Source organism: Scylla paramamosain, chromosome 2 (genome assembly GCF_035594125.1).
Source record: "Scylla paramamosain isolate STU-SP2022 chromosome 2, ASM3559412v1, whole genome shotgun sequence".
Taxonomy (NCBI): domain Eukaryota; kingdom Metazoa; phylum Arthropoda; class Malacostraca; order Decapoda; family Portunidae; genus Scylla; species Scylla paramamosain.
Window position 1 is genome coordinate 6,954,404 of NC_087152.1, and position 24,085 is coordinate 6,978,488.

At 42.5% G+C, this 24,085-nt stretch overlaps 1 protein-coding gene across 5 annotated transcripts in view; it reads right to left on the reverse strand.

The window, feature by feature from the left end:
- Positions 1-24,085, reverse strand: part of LOC135109345 (MAM and LDL-receptor class A domain-containing protein 1-like) — a 42,911-nt gene that overhangs the window by 11,190 nt on the left and 7,636 nt on the right. For 3 of the 5 annotated variants that reach the window (XR_010272677.1, XM_064020742.1, XM_064020738.1), the window contains exons 2-13: positions 18,942-18,992; positions 13,011-13,135; positions 11,833-11,933; positions 11,076-11,171; positions 10,680-10,852; positions 10,153-10,329; positions 9,559-9,715; positions 3,556-3,740; positions 2,482-2,566; positions 1,692-1,865; positions 1,398-1,506; positions 602-782 (exon numbers count right to left, since the gene is read on the reverse strand). Coding sequence is in view for 4 of the 5 variants with exons in the window: in XM_064020742.1 (XP_063876812.1) it covers positions 602-782; positions 1,398-1,506; positions 1,692-1,865; positions 2,482-2,566; positions 3,556-3,740; positions 9,559-9,715; positions 10,153-10,329; positions 10,680-10,852; positions 11,076-11,171; positions 11,833-11,933; positions 13,011-13,135; positions 18,942-18,992 (1,614 nt within the window). In the remaining variant the exon portion in view is untranslated. The remainder of the gene's footprint in view (positions 1-601; positions 783-1,397; positions 1,507-1,691; positions 1,866-2,481; positions 2,567-3,555; positions 3,741-9,558; positions 9,716-10,152; positions 10,330-10,679; positions 10,853-11,075; positions 11,172-11,832; positions 11,934-13,010; positions 13,136-18,941; positions 18,993-24,085) is intronic. The other 2 variants (XM_064020757.1, XM_064020750.1) reach the window with 2 other exon arrangements.

A 24,085-nucleotide genomic window follows, 5' to 3' on the forward strand; every position in this document is an offset into this window, starting at 1 on the left:
AATGAAAGACTGCCGGAATGGATGGAGGATTTAAGAAAATAGAGAGATGCAAATGGTTATAAGGGACCAGTCATCAGTGTGGAGTCTGAGGAAAATAATCACCACAATGATACATCCATTATTAGAATATGCAGTGGTAATTTGGTCACCACATAAAAAAAAAGCACATAAAGTTAGAAGGCGTACAGAGAGCAGCAACCAAGATAATACCAGAATTGTAGAATTGCAAGATCTGCCATATGAGGAGAGACTAGCTAGGAAGCAACTTCCAACCTTGGAAAAAGAGATGAGAGAGAGGTGACATGATTACACTTTACAAATTACTGAGTGGAATGGAAAACCTACATAGGAAAGATTTATTTGTAATGAATGAAAAAGAAACAAGGGGACATGGAAGAAAACTAAAAGTAACCACTTGCAGAAGGGACATAAAGAAGTTTAGCTTCCTTCATAAAAGCAATGAGGCATGGAATAGACTGGAGGGGGAAGTGATGTGTGCTAGAAATATTCATGACTTTAAGGAAAAGGCTGGATAAAAACAGTTATGGAGACAGGACAGTACAGCTTAGCTCCTCTCCCGTATGTCACAACTGTCACATACCTGAAAGTCTCCCTCTGCCCTGAGTGGAGTCTGTGCAAAGAACCATGTTAGTCCCTGGAAATTGTGGAGTGTCCAGACAGGTGTGAGGATCAATGCACCAGATGATCCCTCTCGTAGCATGAAGGCACTCAGGGATCCCAGATTGGGCTCCACCTCCCCTAGGGGCTCAAACATCAAGTACCTAAGGGAGAGGTAGTAATAAAGTTGACTAGTGTTGGAGTAATTGTCTGTGAAAAGCATACGTATGATCAACATAGAAAATACAGTTCAGCTTGATAAAATAACATCATCCACTCAGCATGTAATCTCCACACAACAAAAGACAAAGTAGATTAACAGAATACAAGAGCAGGTATGAAGATTGTTCATAGTCTGGCTCATTTGTCATATAAAAAAAACTTGTATAAAATAGGCAGAACATCATTGGAAGAAAGAAAAGTGAAAACTTGACAGAAATGATAGGAATGAAAGGGTCTGAGATATAGGGAATGCAAGAGGGCATGACAAGAAGCTGCAGGGAACAAGATGCTAGATGATAAGAATGATATAGAAATACATTTTCTTTTATGATAAACTGATAATAGGAACAATCCAAATAAGGACAGCAAATATTAAGGGCATTCATAAATTCAAAGGGATGACTGAACAAATGAGATCATATGAGATCCCATGACTATAACCTCAATGAAGACTATATTTTCAATACAACTAGAATTACAGCTGTCAACATGAGAATGATCCTTTTTTCATTAAAATCACCTTTATGTCCACACCTCTTAGACCACCACTCACTCACCAGAAGGAAAGACACTTGGCCTGCCCATCACCCTGCATGATAGGAGAAAGCAGCCATGCATGGTCACCCTCTTGTTTCCTGGCAGGGCTTTCCAGCTTCATGTAAAAACCTTGGAAAAAAAATAAAAAATGGTGACATTTATTCTTCTACATATACATACACCTTTTTGAAAATGACACAGGAAAAGAGACCATTATAAAAAATTTTACCTAGTTCTTTTATCTACTCTGCCAGATAATAAAACCTATTCTCTGTATCTTTTTATGCACCATTCCCCATCCAACTCCCCCTCACCTTGTCGGGACCCTGTGCTGTGGTCTGTTGTTGGGAAAGCAAACTCTGCTGCCCTCACCCTCAGGAACTGCAGGTTATCCACACGCTGGTTGGTACCAGGATTGCTCCAGCCACACGTGTCTTCCTCAAAAGTACAGTCTCCAGAGGCAGGTGGCATGGCAGCAGGGGGCAGGGCTGAGGCAGGGGAAATTTGGTGTGAGAGAGAGAGAGAGAGAGAGAGAGAGAGAGAGAGAGAGAGAGAGAGAGAGAGAGAGAGAGAGAGAGAGAGAGAGAGAGAGAGAGAGAGAGAGAGAGAGAGAGAGAGAGAGAGAGAGAGAGAGAGAGAGAGAGAGAGAGAGAGAGAGAGAGAGAGAGAGAGAGAGAGAGAGAGAGAGAGAGAGAGAGAGAGAGAGAGAGAGAGAGAGATGCAAAGGCAGAAGAATGAAAGGAAGACAAAATATAACTTAGGGTGTTACAGTGCAATGAAAACAGAAGATATAGAAAAAACAACCGATAACACATACATGATAGAAAAACTAGCAATGAACAAAAGTGGTGGAATATAATGGATGATGATAGGGCAACTTAGAAGAATGTACATGGAATGCAAGAAATACCATGGAACTACAGAGGAAACACGAGATACACTTGGCTACAATGGAATTACATAGAAGACATACAAGCACTCCAACACACAGGAATTAAAGGTAACACACTTTCCTGCTAGAGACACACAAGCTATAGGGAACATGTACTTCAAGGGATACACTGGAACAATAGGAAATATAGAAGAACACAATGATAAACTCACTGGCACAGGGTCCAGAGACAATGGTGATGTCATCTAGTGCAATGTCCCCAAGGCGTGGTTTGCCAACTGTCCCCTCAAACACCACCTGCCAGGAGCATGTGGAGTAAGGATGTGGAGGGCTGTGTTGCTACAGGACTCAAAGACAGAGACTCAACAGTTCACAACAAGATATTTCCATTATTGTACCTCACAAAGGTATGAAAATATACAGCAATTTTTCACCATTACCTCAAATTGCTGTGACAATGAATAGTCAAGAACAAATTTCCTGCTTTAATGGCAATCAGTGTTGATGCAAATAAGAACAGGTGAAGTGTAGTACAATATAGATATTGTAAAGAAGTTACATGAAGAAAAAATATTGATTGTTGTGTCCAATTATGCCCAGGTCATCAATTCACCTCTCATGCCTTCAGTCAGCTGGGTCAAGGATGCTGAACCTGGCTAAAGAGACTGCATCAAACAGTCATTTAAGTCAAACACCACATGGCAAAACTTCAAAAAATCTATTTTACAGATGCAATAACACACAATACAACACTTAATATCCCTGGCAGGATGTACTGTACCTGCCTTTAATTTCATGGATGTAATTTTGTGAAACTGAACTAAAATCTGTTATGTACATAATGCACAAAAACCAGTCACTGTTAAGTCACTCCTATGGGAGACAACTCACAAGAAATCACAAGGACCTTGAGAAAGGCTGAACTTTAGATACTGATTCTGAATTCAGATTTGAAAGGGTGACAACATTAGGGTCCACTTAACTGGGGCACATGCAATGAACTGACATGTATCTCATAAGTTCTCTTTTACACTGATAATCATAACTAGATGGAAACACAGAGATGCTCTGAAGAGGAATGGTGACTGAAAAATAATAGTGAAAATTATGATGGGTAAGAGGTTAAAAACTTCAATTTGCAAGATCAGAAGCTGGTGTAAATAAGTGCATGAGAAAATGAAAAGCAAAAGTTGTGAGGACAAGACTGTGCTTATAAAGGCACAGGTATGAAAAAAGGTTAAAGTCTCCTGAGAAGATATTGATGGGTATGTAGCTAATGAACTCGCCTTGAAGGGGGTGCCGGAGGAAAGTGGCAGCTGGCCCTGGACCCACCGTGTGCCTTGGTGGCCCTGCAGTGCCCACATGATTTGCTGCTTCCGTGTGACTACATCCTCAAGCAACACTCGAAGGCGACCCACACCTCGTCCTGCCATATACGTGTAGAACCTCATGCAGGGAGGATTGTTGGGGTCTGGAGGGGAGGAGGACGAGGTAAGATGATAGTGTGGTGTGGGAATGGAATGAGAAGGTTGATGGAGGAGTACAGTGGATAAGTGTCACGGCTGGGATTGCTACTCTTCCCGTCAACACTCCTTCTAAGATTGGGACATAAAAAAACGAGGGAGAATGGAACTCCACAATTATAATTAACAAAAACACAAACCCACAACCCAACAATAACAGAGATATCCGGCAATATCACCAAGAGTCCTGGGGGAGTCCTTGGAGCCTGGCGTCCTGGCAACCATAGGAATCTTGCCTTGGCCGGCAGGGGTTGAACCAGGAACGAGTAGGGGCCGACGGAAGATGAGTGCCAGGTACTGAGGGCAGGCGAGATGAGCCCACAATCTTCACTGAAACCTTCCAAAGTGGTAGAGGAGAACAGCTGAACGGAGGTGTAGTCATGGCAGGTGATGAAAGCTGTCTGCTGCCTGGTGTCTGCTGGCCTCTCGATGTCAGCTTCTGCAGAGTTCTCCCTACCAAGGAGGGAGGGGGTGGTGACAAGGGCACTCAAGGCATTGCTCTGAAGCAGTGACACTGTATCATGAGGAGTCAGCAGCCCAAGTCCCTTCTGCTCAAGGATTCGAGAGGAGGAAGAGAAACCTTGGGCGAGACACTCCACCCTTAATGTGGAGGAAGGACGATCATTCCTCCCTTTACCACAGTAGTTAAAGGAGTGCTTAGATGGTTGGCAATTTCCTCACACATGCCCCCATGAAAGCACCTGCTGTATAGCTGATGAGAGGAATCGTCTAGTGAGTATATGACATACCAACCCACAACATAACACACCGTGCGTGTGTGTGTGTGTGTGTGTGTGTGTGTGTGTGTGTTATGTTTAGGGTTTATGGTCAACCTCAAGGATAAACTCCTTACCTCGGAGGTAGAAGTCTAACCTATCAATGCCGAAGACTATGGCCAGGCGTTCCTTCTTGATGGTAGAATATCAACGTTTCCTCTCCAATAGCTTGCGGCTGGCGTAAGCAGTAGGGTGTGGAAGATCTTCATGGTATTGTAGAAGCACAGCACCTATCTCGTGGTTGGAAGCATCAGTCCACAGAACAATGGTCTGGTTCAAGACTGACTGACGGAGGACAGGCGAGGATGACAATGCCTGCTTCAGTTGTTTGAAATGGGAGTGAAGATCAGCAGACCAGCAGAGAGGTTATCGTACTGGTTTCTTCAAAAGACCAGAGAGGGGTCCAGTTAGCTCAGAAGCCTGAGGGATAAAGCTCTCGTAAAAAGCTATCACTCCCAGAAAACTCCGAAGTAACTTCTTGGTGGAAGGGGGAGTCAATGATGTTATAACTGAGATCTTGTCAGTTTGGGGCCAAAGGTAGTCGGGTGTCATGACAAACCCCAGATAATTGATGGATTCCACTCCAAAATGACACTTCGAGGGCTTGACTGTAAGTCTATGGCGTTGGAGACTCTCTAAGACAGATCTTAGGGCAGAAATGTGAGTGGGCCAATCTGAGGAGTACACGAAGATGTTACTGAAGTAGAAAGACACATTAGGTAGACCAGTAAGAACTATCCTTATTAACCAGCTGTGGCACAAGCTGTGATGAGACCAAAAGGCATACGCATGAACTCCATGAGTCCCCAGTGTGTAGGGAAAGCCGTTAAAGGACAGGCCCGAGGTGAAAGAGGGACCTGGTAGTATGCCTTGCATAAGTCCAACTCAGAGAAGAACTTAGCTCCAGCAAACTTATGTAGCTCTGTCTCAATCCTGCAAGCCAGTTCAGTGTGAAAAACTGTAACTGAATTAAGCAGTCTGAAGTCTACTGTCATCCTGTATGAACCATCTGATTTACGAACCATAACAACTGGAGAACAGTGAGAAGTCAACAGTTGAATTATACCTTGACAGAATAGTTGATCAACCTCCTCTTGGAAGAAGGGCTACAAATGGATGGGAACCAGGTAAATCTTGGCCTGTATCCTGCCTATTGTCATACACATGATGTCATGCTCCAGTGTGGAGGTGCAGCCAAGTTTTTCGGAGATGGTGGCTGAGAAAGCTAGCTGCAAGTTCTTGAGGTTGGCCCTTCTTTGCCATGTAAGAGTAGGATTAATACTTGGTCAGGATTGGTCACTAGGCTCCTGGTTAGAGAAAGGAAAACACGGCAAATCATCGATGTCCTTAACACACATGTTCCCTGCATCCTGGGTGTTCCTAGGTGTTAATTCATCCAGGACCTGGACCTGGTTAACTTGGGCCCTCCAGCGGTATTTCTTCAAAACATCTGCATGGTAATGTTTTGGTTCCTTAGGCTCTTCAGTTAGATAATCCACCTTGCCTCACCTCTCAAGAACCTTGTAGGACCAACCCAAGCAACTAGGAGCTTATTAGAGGAGCTGGAAAGCAGGACTAACACCTCACCACCAGGCTGGAATTGGCGATCCTGTGACTTCAAATTGAAGTACGACTTGTAATGGGTGGTACTCACATCAGCATGTTGGGCTGCTAACTGTGTGCACTCATTCAACTTCTGATGAAGTTCAATGACATACTGGAAGGTAGTGTGCTCATCCTCTGCAGTCCTCTTGTCCTCCAATAAATCTTGTAGTACCAACAGCAGTCCTTGTACACACTGACCATATAAGAGTTCAAAAGGAGAAAATCCGGTTCTGTTGTTAGGGACTGAACACAATTTCCGAAGTACCGTTTTCAGGGTACCATGGAGTCTTTCAACACATCCATTTCCACTGGGATGGTATGGGGTCATAAAATTAGGTTTCACTATGTAGTTCTGACATCAGCTGGGACATCCTCTCCACAGTTGTGACACCTCACCATGGACACAGCGGGCTTTGCAGGAGGAGAAACAATTTGCTTGGAAGGAGGCATAGCCCTGGGTGGCAACTTCTTGGGTCATAGAGATGTAGAACCCTTTGGATAGGCATTATGGGCAGATGCCCAACAATTGGCAAGGCTGGCCACATCCTCCAACTTCACATCCCTTCGCTCCTTAAGAAAGAGGTAAAGCTCGAGGGTTAGCAAGGAAAGAAACTGATCCAGCTAAAAGAAATCCCTCAGATCATCATACTCCCTTTTTACCTTCCACGATTCAAGCCAAGAACTGAGTAATCTGCCTAGTTGAGTAAGGAACTGCTGATAATTTTGTGCTACTCTGATCTTGGTGGGCTTAAACTCGTGACGATATCCATCAGGAGTCTTACTGAATCCTGTTAGTAAAGCTTGCTTAAGTAGATCGTAGTCATTGGTGGTGGAAGGTGGGAGAGAGATTATACAGTCCAGCAGCCTTACCCATCAGAAGACAACCGAGTTGAGCAGCTTAATTATCTCTGTCAATTTTTAACAAGGCTGCCACCCGTTCGAATCTAGCCAGGTAGGTGGCAATATCTTCTTCATCCTTGTAGGCAAGGTAAGGTAGGCCTGGTAACAGGGTCACTTAATGTTAGAGGCTGTGTCGGCCTGGTAGCAGAAGCCTGAATCTCTGCCAGTCGAATCTCCTCCTCTCTCTCTGCTTGCGCTCGTTTTTCTGCTTGCTCAGCTTCTCTTTCTTTCTTCTCTCTCTCCACTTGTTTTCTACTTGCTCCAATTGCTCTTGTCTTTCTTCTCGCTCTTGCTGATGTTCCTCCCAAAGGTGCCTGCTGTTCCCTGATCCATTGGCTCACCTCCGTGCCTTCCAGACCAAAGGACTCAGCCTGGAACTTGAGCTGCTCAAAATCAGCCATGTTAAATGGATGATGGAAGATACTAGCAACAAAAACAACACCTCAAACAGAGACAAACAAACGTTGTCAATGTCAATAAGTCAAAAACACGTGGCAGTGTAAGTGAGAGGACAAAACCACACCTCACTAAAAGTTAACAACAACACAACAACAACAACTCTTGACAGAGTCAGGTGAGAAGGCAACAAATCCGCACCTCACCTCACAATCCAGGGCATTGAAAACACCCGAATGCACTTGGTAGTGCTGGTGAGGAGACATCAAGATCCACACTCACCGTGAACCTTACTCCCGGGCCTCAGGCAGCAAGGGCGCACACTGGCAATTTGCAGACACTCAATCTGGAGAAGTTGCAAAGACGTGAACAGCAGCTGAATCCTGGCGAGATCACAAATATGTCAGGGCCGAGATGGCTACTCTTCCCATCAAAAATCCTTCTAAGATTGGGACGTAAAGAAAACAAGGGAGAGTGGAACTCCACAATTATAATTATCAAAACACAAACCCACAACCCAACAATAACAGAGATATCCAGCAATATCACCAAGAGTCTTTGGGGAGTCCTTGGAGGCTGGCGTCCTGGCAGCCGTAGGAATCTCACTTCGGCTGGCAGGGGTTGAACAAGGAACGAGTTGGGGCCAACGGAAGATGAGTGCCAGGTAATGAGGGCAGGTGAGATCAGCTCACAATCTTCACCAAAACCTTCCGGAGTGGTACAGGAGAACAGCTGAACAGAGGTGTAGTCATGGAAGGTAGTGAGAGCTGTCTGCTGCCTGGTGTCTGCTGGCCTCTTGATGTCAGCTCCTGCAGAGTTCCCCCTAGCAAGGAGGGAGGGGGTGGTGATGAAGGCACTTGAGGTGTTGCTCTGAAGCGGTGATGCTGTATCACAAGGAGTCAGCAGGCTGAGTCCCTTCTGCTTGAGGATTTGAGAGGAGGAAGAGAAACCTTGGGCGAGACACTCCGCCCTTAACGTGGGGGAAGAACGATCACTCCTTCCTTTACCACAGTAGTTAAAGGGGTGCTTAGATAGTTGGCAATTCCCTCACAATAATGATAACCAAAACCACAAGACAAGATACATAAAAAAAAAGTAATAAGAAGCAGACTTGTCTTCTGCTGACAGAACAGTCAATATAAGACAAAACTTACAGTAAACTTGTACCATGAAACGAAACATGATGCACAGCATGAGTTTAATCAAGACATTATCTATTATTTCAGCTCATGATAAATGTTGAATTTTGACAGTTCTGATGTAATATTATGCTTTATGTACCAAGATACTGAACTCCAGAGGTGTTTTCATTCATTGTCATTTATAAGATCTGTACTTGATCTCTTTGTACATATCAGTATAAGTTTTGATAACTTTCTATACATGAGCAGAGTTGATGTGTGCAACACCTCTAGTAGCTATTTCTCATCAGTGTTGTGGCCCTTTTTTTTCTCTCTGTAATGTAATAGTTTCAGTGATATACAGTTATTACAAATACTATCTATATACCAGGCCAGCAGTCCCATACAGGTTGGCCCAGACAGGGCAAATCTAGAGCAGTATATATATAATCTTTGCAGTTTTGACTGGCCATCTTATTTTTCTTTACATCCAGTATGAAAATGGTGCACAAATATATAGAAGACTTCATTTGAAAGTTACTTTTATCCCTGATTTGAGCTGTGACAAAAAAGTTTATTTCTGTTCAACAGGTACTCTTCTAAGAGACTAATACAGTGATAATATTATTGCTTTTCCTATTGATGCTTTCTAAAGTCAGGTTAGGGCAGTACTCATTAATGAGGTGATTGAAAATCTTTCAGCAAACAAACTTGGAAATATGAGAAAAAACATTTTTAGTGTATCGATTACCAAGCTGTCCTATGGAGAGGAGGATGGAAGGCAGGTGACTTAGCTTATAGTTCTGCTTAGCCTACATCAACTACAACCACACTTTCTAAATTAATGCAATGGGAATACAAACACTACTGTTAACAAAGTAAAAAGTACACAAACATACAAAGAAATATTTAAATGAAAAATTATGAATTTAATATATAACTTGATTACTACAAAAGAATGAACTCACCTGTTGCCTGAAATTCAATGCTTTCCAGTCTGCCCACATCCCCAGGTCTGCGTGGAAAGGATGAGTCTAAGAACACATAGGCCCCTCCTAGGGCCTCCCCTTGAGAACTACTGCGGTCCCTTGGTGGCCCTGTGATTGGGTTCTGAGTGCCACGACCCTGGTATGAAATATGGAGTGCTTACAGCAAGAGAATGTTATTCAAGATATAATCCAACACTATAAGGATTAATGTTTATCCTAGTATGTACAGGTTGCAGTCAAGATTCATTAGTATGATCATACACTACATCAGAACTTATACTAGTTATCTTATCCATCTAGGCTCTATCTATCTATCTATCTATCCATCTATATGTGTGTGTGTGTGTGTGTGTGTGTGTTTTCAAGCTAATAAATTCCTGATGAATAACAGCACATTTATTAATGCCCTAGAGGCGTCACTGTGTCTGGAAACATTTTCATTATAATATATTCAAAACTGCCCTGAAATCTTCAGTTTCATCTATCTGACCCTCTTCTATTTTAATCCTCTGCCACATCTGTACTAGCTATTTCACAGGTGCCCACACCACCCTGCCCCTATGGCTCACTCACCAGCATCCAGTCAAAGTCATCAGTACGGACGTTATTCCAGTCACACATGCCGCCTTCAAAAGAACACAAGCCGATGCACTCCTGTCCAGGCCGTGTCCCCAAATCATCCACAGCAATGTGCCCTCGGAAAATGTTGAAGGGGTCCCCTGCACCGGCAGGAACAGCCTCCACCATTATCTACAAACAGTCAAGATAACGAAGTCACAATAAAGATTATGGCAAATTTACATGGTAATCACAAAGATTACTAGATTCACAAAATAATGAAACAACAAATATCCTTTCTACTGGACTTTTTTCTACATGAAAACCTGAGCAGACCATTATGTTTGGAGCATAAATATGAATTCTTAGAATTAGGAGAAAAATCCAACAAACTGCCATTCAGCTGCTGGACACCTCTATTGTACTTATTTACAGGAAGGCATAACCAAGAGACTGTGATAAAAATGCCCATGTCTATTTGAAGTGTATGGGGAACAAGGACCATGTAGCAAGCAATATGCAGGTCTAGGGAGGGGATGCACCGTGTGATTGTCGGTGAAGGTGTAAAGGGCCTGGGCCTCCCGCCAGTCCCCACGTGTGAGGTCGTTGGTCTTCCAGATGGTGACAGCTTTACCTTCTCCTCTTTTGCGAACTTTAACACGAAGCTCGCTTGCACTTAGTCCATCCAGGAAGTACCAGAATTTGAGGCATTTCCCTGGGAAGAAGAGGGACCAAAAAAATGTAGTCAAGTCAGGAAGCAATCATAATTATGGGGCTTCTGTATAGAAAATAAAATGAAGGTAAGTAATGTCAGTATATATTTAAAGTCTTTCCACTGTTTCTTTCTATCTCTACTGTACTCTGTGTACCAGTCTTTTGTGAACAGTATTGGCAGTCATGAAAAAATCACCACTGCTGGGGATCACAGACACACTCACCATTAGGACCTGTTGGTCCTTGCATCTCAGACTCCATCACGGCAAGTGGTGCCAGTTTAGAGGGCGTGCTGGAGGTTTCGTGGAAGGCATATCCTCCTGATGGGAGCAGCAGAAGTGCCAAAATATTAGAAACAGTCATCATACTCTGTCTCACCATCTTTATCACAGTAATAATTTTAACATCTGAGGAAGTGCAAATATGCGAACAATGCCAATGACAGATGCTCTCTATTGTTGATCAGTCTATGCATTCCTGCTTTTTATTATCATCATTATCATTACTATCATTATTGTTAATATTATTATTATTATTTTTTTTTTTAGGTATGGCAAACCACTAACTTTCCTTGCTATGAGTGCATATCATTAACCACCACTATAAATCATCTAAAACTCTAAAACGCATTCACCACTGATGGGCCCCTGTTTAGCCCATGTCCCTGAAATTGAAACAAATAAAGAAAAGTTTCTATCTTAATTAATTTCAAGATACAATTTGGATAATCCAAGCCCTTATAATTATGAGTTTTGGTAGGAATACAAAGTCAGTTTGTTGCACGCTTTATAACCGGATGGTAATAGTACGTAAGGTTATCATTGAGTGAGAACATCAGTTAATGGGAAAATGACTAAGACTGATAGTGAAGTGAGATGTACTAATATTCATGACTTTGTACTAGCAAAACATTCATTCTCCTTATACCAGTATTCAAACAGGCTTTAAGTGTTTAGGTCTTGCCTGTCCCTTGTCACTCACCCCTGTCATCGCCAGTGGTGTCGTTAAAAGGCCCGCCAACCCACAGCGAGTTAATTCCTGTGGAGAGTGTCCAGGCCTCAGGGGCACCTTCATTCTCCACCCTGCAACACACGAGCTTTACCAGCTATGTTGTATCAGGACCATAACCTCCATAGCCTCCATCCTCCCTATACATCCAACATAAACGTGTGCCACCTATTGATTTAAAGCACAGCAGTAGTCAAAGAAGTTAATGTAGTATTGAGTTGGATGTCATTTCTATGTTCTTCACTTAATTTATATACACTGGCATCACACCACATCCAGACCTATGATTAGTAGGCCTTGTCCATCGCACACAAGGAGGCCTAGACATGTCCCGACAACTTAGGGATTTGGCAACATCACCAAAGACTACCATCCAGACAGCTCTGAGCACTCCCCAAGCTTCCACAGTTGAGATCAGGTTGGTGCTGGTTGCCACTCATTCATGGAAACAAAGTTGCTGGTAAGAAGTGAATCACCATCATTTGAACAATAGGAGAAACATACAGTATCACCCTTGAGTAAAATAAAGAAGAAAGAAAAAAATATAAAAAGAAAGCATATTGTCTGGTAGAGTATTCTGGAATACTCAACAAATTGTTATAATTGGTTAAATAAAACTCTTTACCTATGTTTGCTAGCACCAATAATTGAGACAAGTAATGGATATGAGGGTCAGGAGTGAAGGCAAAGTTCAGGAGGAAAGGTAACTCTCAACTGTGAGGAAAGTGTGAGAGGCTGATAGGACTGTGTTGGAGGAGACGGAGAGGAAATAAAAATATTGTTAGGGAAATACAAGTTTTCTTAAAAATATTGTTAGGGAAATACAAGTTTTCTTAAGGTGAGGTCAGGATTGGTAGTGCTAGGTTAAGTTTTGTTAGCTTAAGCAAGGTTAGGATTAGGACGAGTTATATTTATGAGTAAAAATTTGATGTGTAGTTGAGGAATCTGTATAGGTGCTAGAGTAGCGGGAGAGAAAGTGATGATGATCGAGGGGAAAACAGAGTGAGGTGGAGAAATGGAATTAAGGTAAATCTGCAAAGGATGGGAGTCACAGAAGAAGATGCAAGGGCAAGAAACAATTGAAGACTCGTACATGGCACCAAACCTTCATTTTAAGAAAACGGCGAAAGGAGAAGAGGAAGCGAAGTTACCTGGAGGCAGCGTCGGGCCCCGGGGAGCTCCAGGAACACCAAGTGGACGCCCCCGCACTGCCGAAGTCACAAATGCCTGGTGCGATCCCTTCAGTCTGCCGCTTCCCGCGTGGCTCAACCTTCTTCTGGAAATGGGAGTAGTAGTAGTAGTAACAATAACAATAACAACGGCGACGAGGAGGTGCATTGCCAAGCGAGCATTGAGGCACTGCCGCGAATCGAACAGACGAGAAGGAAACATGGTGAACATTGCGACTCCAGCTTAGTTCCGGGCCTCGTTGCTACCGCCCTCATGGCACTACGTTTTCTTCTGCCCTATAAAAACGGAGAAATACGGAAAACAGTAATGAAATGGTGCGATGAGCCGTGATAACCTTCTCTTTTCCTTCACTTCACGGGCGAGGCTTTGCGAGGCTTTGAGCAGCATGCCGCGCCGCCATTTCCGGCGGTACGGCATCACCCCTGCAGTGTCACGCAACCCATTCACCGTTCAGTCACGCTCTTGAACCTCCGTCTCCCTTTCCGTTGTAAGGTGGTCACCCTAAGTGAGATATGTCGACGTTCTGATTATATGAATTGCTCACACAATTTTACCTGAGGGAGACTTGAAAGGGAGAGCAGTGGTGCGGTACAGAAATGTCTGCCTCTGATTGCCCGCCAGCTTTTATACATAAAAGAGGTAACACTCTCTCACTGTGTTGATCTAAGGCACATTTCTCTTTATGTTGATGATCGCGAGCAAAAATCGGAGAAACTGAAAAGTAAAGTAACGCCAAAATTAATATGACAAAAAAAAAAAAAAAAAAAAAAAAAAAAAAAACGAGGCGACAGAGCAGACCAGTGAAGCGAAGTGCGACGCCAAGGGGACTACGAGCTGCGTCTCAAGGCCACAGTGGAAAGTGAATCGCTCGGGACGGAAAGCAACGCGAACAAACTGCCGCAGCGAGGATCCTCCAGCCAAGGCGATGGCGAGCGTCCTGGAACGTGGAGGACGATGGAAATGTAGAGTAGCCTGTAGAAAGGGTGATTATGACCCGTCTGACGCCTCTGACGCCTCGATCACGGCTTGTTTGTTTGTCTGTCTGTCCATTTGTCTGTAGCTGTTCTTGTTTGCCTTCCTGCTTGTCACTCAGGTATGAAAATGTATAAAGTCGCTCCAGACTGCTTCACATCCCCAGGGCCTTCATCACATGACCGAAAATCCTTCACAGTATACCTCAACCACGAAAACCTCAGATGGCCCTCTTCCCGCCACACCAATCCGTCTCCCTCCGTCCTCATCCCCGTGACACACATTGCATCACTCTTCCTCTCCCTTCCACCTCTTCCTCTTCTCACCTGGAATTTTGTGGTCAAGTGCCTCTCGTGATGGCAGCAGCGGCATATGATGGGCGGGGGCGGCGGGGAAGGTGTCACGGTGCTCAGGAACCAACCCATGACCCCACTACTCGTGACATCTCGGTTCCGTTTTTCGGAGGTTTCATTTTTCTTACGCCATTATTTTTTTCCCTCCTTAATGAATGCAGTTTTTATTCACCTGTTGGTCTATCTGATTAGCATTTTTTTTATTTCTTACCGAAGTGAAAGTCCTCCAATATTCCCAGTATTCATTCACGTGGTTACCTCAGCCAGCCCTCGTCAGTCCCACCACGTTGCTTCTCTACTCCACCAGTCATCCGATTGAGTCACACATTTCGTCAAAGAATTTACATCACCGCGGCATGTTTACATCAGGCGGTCAAACGACTCTGTACTCAGTGCATGGTGGCGGTCACTGTGTTCGTGCAAAGTATGTGGCCGGAACACGAAACCACAACGGCTAGAAGCATATTGCAATGAAACACAAAAGAAGAACAAACAACAGATGTGTTGGTCCTTACGTGATAGTGATAAATTACACTAAATTTCTAACTGAGAAACAGAATAACAGAGATGAAAGTTATCATTATAGTCATTTGATCTAGTTTGCCCGGAAGTGTAGATTATCTGTACTTCTTGATGAAATCCAAGAATGACAGACGTGCCTCCCTCCATTACTCCTTCGATACAACTGTTGGAAACCAAGGGGAAACTAAGAAGTGATGAGCATGACAGTACTAAATTAGTGAATAGTTTATGAAATTTGAACTAAAGAAGTTTCATCAGTTCCCACTACCTTAGAGGAATTACAACGAAAGAGAATAATCCATCTTTCTTAACTTCTTATAACTTCTTATTGTATTCATAGGCCAATGCATGCACACACTTGTGCGCACACACGATCCACAGTCCTCCATGTGGTTAGCCAAGCAACGCGCGCACACAACACACACACACACACACACATCATCTTGTGACAATCATTGCAGCCACTCCTTATTTGCACTAATGCTTTTATTATTGCCTTTATTATTGCTTGCCTAAATAATTCTATTTTGAGGATGCACGCGTACATTTTTTTCGGCAATTAAACTTTTTCATATGACAAGATGAAGATTAATTTCATGGAGAGAGAGAGAGAGAGAGAGAGAGAGAGAGAGAGAGAGAGAGAGAGAGAGAGAGAGAGAGAGAGAGAGAGAGAGAATGACAACCTGAAGGGCGATGACGACTCATGTGAAATACTGGACAAGGAAACAATCAACAGAGGAAAGGCCAAGAGCGTGAGACACCTTACGCTTATAATGAAGAGAGGAAACACTTCTACTACTACTACTTCTACTACTATTGCTGCTACTACTACTACTACTACTACTACTACTACTACTACTACTACTATTATTGCTGCTGCTGCTGCTACAAATAAGAACAAGAAGAGCAACAACAACAACAACAATGACGACGACGACAATAACAACACCAACAACAAGCGTGACATGAAAAATCCGAATCAAGCACTTGGATTACGTAGAAAACATGGCAAACATTATGAAAACACTATGCAACAATAATTGAAAAAAAAAAAGGCCGGAAGTGTGTGAATGAAACCGTAGAGTCACGTAAACAAGAAAAAAAAAAAAAAACTACAAGACGATTCTGAAAAAAAAAGTGAAGAAACATTAAAGTTATGACAACACGAAAACGCGAGGAGTGAAAAACAAGGGAAAGAGAAAGGGAAGGAAAGAAGAAAGGAGAGGGGAGGGAAGGGACAGGCAGGCAGACACACAGACAGGTGTACATGTGTTAATTATAGTTTACAGATGAGGTCCCTAGTTCTTGCTCTTTGTTATGCTCAAGATGAAACCTCCACGTGCAACATCCCTTCCTTCTTCCACTCTCACTCTCAAGGACCACCGTGCCCCATATCTTCCATGTATCTCCCGCCCCGCCCTTCCCCTCCCGTGCCTTCCTTTCCTTACCCCTCCTCCACCCATCCACTCAAGGTTCCCTCCCTCACCCCCGCCCCACCAGGAGCAATGCAAGGCCGTGATGGAGGGAAAGGAAAGAGAGAGAGAGAGAGAGAGAGAGAGAGAGAGAGAGAGAGAGAGAGAGAGAGAGAGAGAGAGAGAGAGAGAGAGAGAGAGAGAGAGAGAGAGAGAGAGAGAAAGAAAGTAGGAAAACATAAATAAACATAAAAAAAAATAAATCTAAAACGAAAACAACTTTTAGCATGAAGACAAAACACTTATAAACTCATACATCCTCTGTCCCTCCCTCCCTTTTTCCCTTCCTCCCTCACGCCTTCCTTTCTTTATACCCTCAAGCAACAACAACAAAACATAACCAGCAGGAAACATTACAACAATCTCTGCAGTACATCTCTATCCGCGTGGGAGGGGAGGAAATCGGCAAGAGGATGAGTGGTGCGCACGAAGGGAGGAGACGCTGGGAAGACAAACGTAAAGAGAAGAGAGAAAGAGAATGGTGCTTGGGGTGTGTCAGGATGATGTACATGTAAACACCAAGGACAGTCACATACCGAGAGTGAAGTGGAGGTGTGTCACGCCCTTAATTGGAAAACCTGGCAATAGTGGTCTTTGCCTTAGTGGAGAGAGAGAGAGAGAGAGAGAGAGAGAGATGAGAGAGAGAGAGAGAGAGAGGAGAGAGAGAGAGAGAGAGAGAGAGAGAAAATACTAAACAAACGGAAAACAAAACTGAGACAAAGACAAACCGACAAACATATATATATATATATATATATATATATATATATATATATATATATATATATATATATATATATATATATATATATATATATACTCGTACATGCACTCATAAGCTATATACATTCAGACAGACAAAAATGCATACAGACAGACAGCCAAATAGGCAGACAGACAAACAAACAAGTAAGACAGGCAGACAAAGGCACAGAAAGACAAAAACAGAAAAAGGAAAGACATATGACAAGGGAGATAAGAAAGTATGACACGTTTAAAAAGATGCAAGTGGAAGTAACTGCAAGAGGTTGGGCTGAAAGCATATAGGAGGAATGGGCTGAGTACAAGGAGTGAGGGAGTGAGGAGTGAAGTAAAAGATTGAAAATGGATTGGAACTTAGACGATCATATTTTCAGAGGCCAAGGAGATGATTAGCTGGGTTTCCATTTGTGTTCTTTTCCAGTGCTGATATGTAATTCTTGTTCAGCTATCATTAGAATCATAAAAACAACTATGAGAGGAATAATAACATCCACTATAGCGACAAGAAATGTTTACGAATATTGGGTTCAGAACAAGTGTCGGGATTGAGGGAGTGGGAAAGAAAGAGGTGGAGTGGAAGGGACATAATCGGGAGGGAATGAGAGTAGTGAGTGACTGAGGGAGTGGGAAGTAGGTTGTGAGGATGAGTGAGGGTCAATTTGTGGTGAGGAGCAGTGGTGCAGACTGACCCTGAGAGAGAGAGAGAGAGAGAGAGAGAGAGAGAGAGAGAGAGAGAGAGAGAGAGAGAGAGAGAGAGAGAGAGAGAGAGAGAGAGAGAGAGAGAGAGAGAGAGAGAGAGAGAGAGAGAGAGAGAGAGAGAGAGAGAGAGAGAGAGAGAGAGAGATTGCTATCAGTTAACAAATTACAAGAACAAGACAGAAAACTCTTTGTAACGTCTTTCAAAACATTTAATTTATTTCCAGTTCAAGGCTGAAGGTGTTTCTCTCAATGCAGACACAATAAACGGTAGCTTTTCACGCATGATTTAATGAAGTGAAAGAAGACGCACGTAATAAAAGTTTTGTGGCTTTATGTGCTCTAAAAAGTTCTCATTTTACTTTTCACTATTTTTTTCTTTTCCTTCTTTTCTATTCTATTTATTTATTATTTTATTGATATTATTATTACTTGATTTACCTTTTCTTTTATACCAAGGTCATGATTCCGTATTAATTACACTTATATACCCCTGTGAAAGAAACATTACATCATTATCACTCACTCATAAACCAAATACTAAGTTTGGATAGTTAAGAGAACTGCAATCCTGGAAAAAAAAACAGCAGAAAAAAATGAAAAAAAAAACAATGACAGGAAAACTAGAATCAAAGAAAGGGAACTGACTGGGAAAAACTTCAAAAACTGGAATACGAAAGAGCACTGACTGAGAGAAACTGGAAAACTTGAATACTGGAAAGAGCTCTGACTGAGAGAAACTAGAAAAATCTGGAATACTGGGAATAACACTGACTGGGGGAAACTGGGAAAAACTAGAATACTGGAAATAACACTGACGGAGAGAAACTGGAAGATTGGAATACTGGAAAGAGGACTAAATGGGAGAAACTGAAAAAAAAAACTGGAACACAGGGAATAATAAGAAAACTGAATCTACCAAAAAAGAAACGCTGATTTGTAGAAAAAAAATACAAAAAAAAGCCAAAATTCTGGACACTCAACTGGAAAAAAACAACAACTGCGAAAACTGGCAAGGAGAAACTGGAAGAAAAAAAAACTAACAGGAAAAAAGCTAAAACTAACTTTGAAACTCTAGAAAGTCCCCTGATGAGAAAACTGTGCGGACACTGACCTTGGGAACTGAATGGGAGAAATTGGGAAATCTGACTGGAAAAGTGGAATTCTGAAAATGGACACGAACAGAAAAATAATAAGAAAACTGAATCTACGAAAAGAAACACTGATTGGGAAAAAAATGGACAAGAAAAGCTAAAACTCTGGACACTGAACTGGAAAAAGAACTACGAAAACCGGAAACACAGGAAAACCCAAAAGACTAACAAGATTGAGAATACTGACTGGCAAAACTAGAAAGCTGGAAGAATAGAAAAAAGACAATTCCTGAATTTAAAAAGAACAATGAGAGAAAATAACTAAGAAATGACAGGGCGGACTGGAATCTCGGTGTGAACATTGACTGGGAGTTGACAGGGAAATCGTGTGTGAATGAGTGAGAGAGAGAGTGAATGGGGAAGGTGAAGGAAAATATGCTAGTCTAAAGTTTACAAGGTTGTGAGATGTGTGCGCGCGTGAGAGAGAGAGGAGAGAGAGAGAGAGAGAGAGAGAGAGAGAGAGAGAGAGAGAGAGAGAGAGGAGAGAGAGAGAGAGAGAGAGAGAGAGAGAGAGAGAGAGAGAGTGGTATGAGCGAAAGGTGTGTGTGTGTGTGTGTGTGTGTGTGTGTGTGTGTGTGTGTGTGTGTGTGTGTGTGTGTGTGTGTGTGAGGGAGCGATGTGAGGGAATGGTGTGAGGAATCAGTGTGAAGGAATGTTGTATGAGGGAGTGAAATGAGGGAGTGGAATGTGAGGGAGTGTTGTGGAGTGGTCAGTGAAGGAAACAAATTGCGAAGGAGTGAGGTGCGTGTCGAGGGAACATAGTGAATGAAGGGAACAAATTCCTGCTACGGAAATAAATGGTAACGTTGAAAGTTTGATAGATGAATGAAGAGAAGTGAAAAGGCGGGTAGAGAAACGAAAATAAAGAGAAGTGGTGAAATTACGGAAAAACAATAATAAAGTACTGCTGAGAGAGAGAGAGAGAGAGAGAGAGAGAGAGAGAGAGAGAGAGAGAGAGAGAGAGAGAGAGAGAGAGAGAGAGAGTGGTGGGGGGAGGAAGGAAGAGCAGCAACAACAACAACAACAACAACTTCCAAATGTTCATGATGCAAAGTTTTCCCGTATTATAAGAAAAATCCTATAAAAAATAAAAGTAAACAAAACACTTCTCTCTTTGCAATCATGACGCAAGACTTATCACACGTAGGTACCTTCTGAAAAAAATAAATAAACCTGTCCCTATTTACAAATATTATGATGCAAAGTTTTCCTGGGGTAAAAAAAAAAAAAAAAAAAAAAGTACAGCAGATACATGTCACTCACCCTCTGCAATCCCGAGACGGTGTAAAAAAAAAAAAAAAAAAAAAAGGAAAAAATGTAAATAGCACATACCATGACAGGTTAAGAAACACCAGACTTGTTCTTTGTCAGGTGCGGCACCGTCATGCAAATTAACGAAGAGAGAAGAGACATAGAAAAAAAAAAGTCAGCAACCATCTACACACACACACACACAGTCATTAGGTGAACATTTTTTTCCAGGGACTGTCATGCGGGCGGCCTTTGAACCAGCGACTGTGACACGAGCTACGGAGAAAGGAATAGGAAAGTTGGGACGGGATTCTTAAACGTTTAAGGGTCTTTACTTTTTAACACACTCCAGACAGTGTTACTGGAGTTTTCAATAAAGTGTCTTCATTAGCTCTAGTGATTATTCAACGTTTCGGCGTCTTATCTTTGGTTTTAACACTCCACAAAGTTATTATTTATCTTTTTTTTTTCAAGTGCCTTCATGATTCTAGTGAAACTTCAACATTTCAGCGTCTTATCTTTGTTTGTTTTTTTAACACGCTCCAGAGAAAATTACATGATTTTTTTTTTTTTTCAAGTGCTTTCATGATTTTAGTTCAGTTTAGCGTTACAGCGCTTCACCTTTATTTTCTAACACGCTCCAGAGAATATTACAGGATTTTTTTTCAAGTGTTTTCATGATTTTAGTGATAATTGAATGAGTTATATACTATCAGTGCCGAAAAAAAAGAAACACCTTTAAGAACTCGACTAATCATCCATGTGGCGTTTGAAAAACAGTTTATGAGAGAGCAAAGCATTTATAAACACGGGCCTTGGAAGAGAGAGAGAGAGAGAGAGAGAGAGAGAGAGAGAGAGAGAGAGAGAGAGAGAGAGAGAGAGAGAGAGAGAGAGCAAATGACATAATGAGAACAGTGGGAATGATGCAACAGGGAGGGAGAGGAAGCAGGGAGCGGGGAGGGCTGGAAAGAGGGAGGAGAAAAATGAGATGGGCAAGGTGTTGTTGAGGTCTCTCCAGCTGCTGTGACGCGGTGATAACTCAAGGTGGAGACTGTACTTGGGGTGATCGACGTTTCCTTCCAGGTGGAGAGGGACGGAAGGTGAAAGGCAGCGAGGAAGGGAAGGATGGAGGTATGGATGCAGAGAGAGCAGAGAGAGAGAGAGAGAGAGAGAGAGAGAGAGAGAGAGAGAGAGAGAGAGAGAGAGAGAGAGAGAGAGAGAATGTAAAAAAGTGGAAGGAACGAGCAAAAATGAAGCTAAGAACGAAAATTTATCGAAAAAAAACGAATGAAAGAAATACAGACAACAGAATCATAGAACAAAAGAGAAATAAAAGAAATAGAATTGCTAAGAAACACACACACACACACACACACACACACACACACACACACACACACACACACAAACAAATATAACAGTTTCAACAATTTGGAATAAGACAAAAGAAAAACACCCACCTATATTTTCCCGTAAGAGCGAACTCGAGGAAAACAGGAGAGAAAGAATGAGGGATAGAAGAAAGGAAACACGAAGGGAGGGCGGACACAGGCGAATAAAGGAAGTAAGACGCTCAGAGGATGTCATTTACAGACGGAAGAAGGGTGTATGAAGAAACGAGGAGGAATAGAGGAGGAGAAGCATGGCGGGGAGAAGGAAAAGAGATTCGAAGGGATGAAGAGGAGATGAAGGAGAATAGAAAGAGATGGAGAGGAATGAGAGGGAGGAGAACGAAAAGAGATAGAAAGAGATGAGGAGGAGGTGAAGAAGAACGAATGGGGAGGGAGGAAAGGGAAGAGAAGGAAAAGCGATGGAAAGGGAAGAGGAAGAAGAGGACGAAAACAACAAAAACAGAAAAAAAAAATAACAGCAGTAATAGCAATGGTAATAACAAAAACAACAGCAACAGAAATAGGAGGAGGAGGAGGAGGAGGAGGAGGAGGAAAACAAGAACTAAAACCAGAAAAGAAACATCAGCAATAATAGCAATAATAATAACAAGAGGAACAAAAGGAAGAGGAGGAGGAGGAGGAGGAGGAGAAGGAAAGACATTGCAAAAAAAAACAAAAAAACACCACCACCATCATCACCAACAACAATAACAGCAACAACAGCAACAACAACAACAATAACAACAACATCATCAACAACAGCAATAATAGCAACACAAGGAGGAGGAGGAGGAGGAGGAGGAGGAGGAGGAGGAGGAGGCGGAGGCGGAGGAGGAGGAGGAGGAGGAGACGAAAGAGGAGAAAGAGAAAGCTTTAGCAGGGCGGCAAAAGAAGACGAAGCGGAGGAAGAAATAAAGAAAGAAAGAGAACGAAAGGGCGGAAGGGAGGGAGGGAGGAAGGAAGGAAGGAACAAAAAACGGTAAGTGAGAAAACGCAGAATAAGAGAGATAGGAAAAAAAAAGCTAAAGTATGACAAACAAATGACAAAGTTGAAGGGCGGTGACAGCACGTGTAAAATAAAGAACAAGGAAAAGATAAACAGAGGAAATGTTAGGAAAGCAGGGAACGTAACTGACATGATGGCCTGGGAAAGGGAACGACAACAAAGAGAAAGAAAAGAAAAGTGACAAGGAAGGTGTGAATGAAACAGGTGACTTGCAGACGCGAGGCCAGAAGTACAAAATAATGATAATAATAATAATAATAATAATAATAATAATAATAATAATAATAATGATAATAATAATAATAATAACGATAATAATGGCTTTACACACACGCACACACGCACCACCACCATCATCTCTGGAAGTTAATTTGTCAATATTTTCGATTTATTTATTTAATCATTTTTTTTAATTCTACTTTCACTGGGAGCAGGAATTTAAGTGTTCTTTTTTTCTTTTCTTCTTTTGACCGATGTTTCTTGACACGTAAAAAAGAAAAAAAAAAATCACACAAGTACAGCCCCCCTCCACACACACACACACACACACACACACACACACACACAGAAGCATTCCCTCTCCCCGACAAACAAGCACCTCACACCTACACCCACACAACCACTAACCCACGACCGAGACGTGTTCCCACCCTCGGCATCTCTCTACCAAGCCACACCCGCCTCCTCCCTACTCCCTGCACTGACGCAGGGAACGCCACCTAGGTATTACAGCGAGTCTTCCGGAGTGAGAGAGAGAGAGAGAGAGAGAGAGAGAGAGAGAGAGAGAGAGAGAGAGAGAGAGAGAGAGAATCAGAATTAAGGATATGTTGTTCCCTGCGGTTTGTGGTTTGTGCTGGTGGTGGTTCTACAAGGCAATTATCCCGCGGCCTTTCTTGTTGCCTCCAAATTCTAGTCGATCTGTTCCTCGGCAGGTTTATGCGAGCAAGGAAGAGAGGGCGTGAGACGAAATTTAAATATGTTGTTATTTCGATCTTGGAGCGAGAGGGAGTGGGGAGCAAGTGCAGCGCGTGAAGGAGAAAGGGAAGTGGTAGAACAAGAAAAAGGGAGGAAAGTTGTAGTTTTTTTTCCCCTTTTTATAAGAGATCACAAGAAATTTCAATGCGTAACAAACCTTTAATTCCTTACTCGGCAGTTTAATTTTACTGTAGCACACTACCTATCGCATCAGATGATTGGGGAACCTGACAGCAGCAGGAAAGGCGTAGTACTGGTGTGATGTACTGTTGTTGTTGGGGAGGTTAATGTTTGGTGGTGTAGTAAACGTAGGTGAATGCAAAGTGTGGAGAAAAAGGGATGGTGCGAAAGATGAAAATAGGAGTAGAAATTTGAAGTATGATTTGAGTAAGATTTGAAGATAAGGACCGGTAGTGAAAAAGTAATAAGAAGAAATTAAAGGACCAAAAGGCAGCCAGGCAGAGGAGGGAATAACATGATA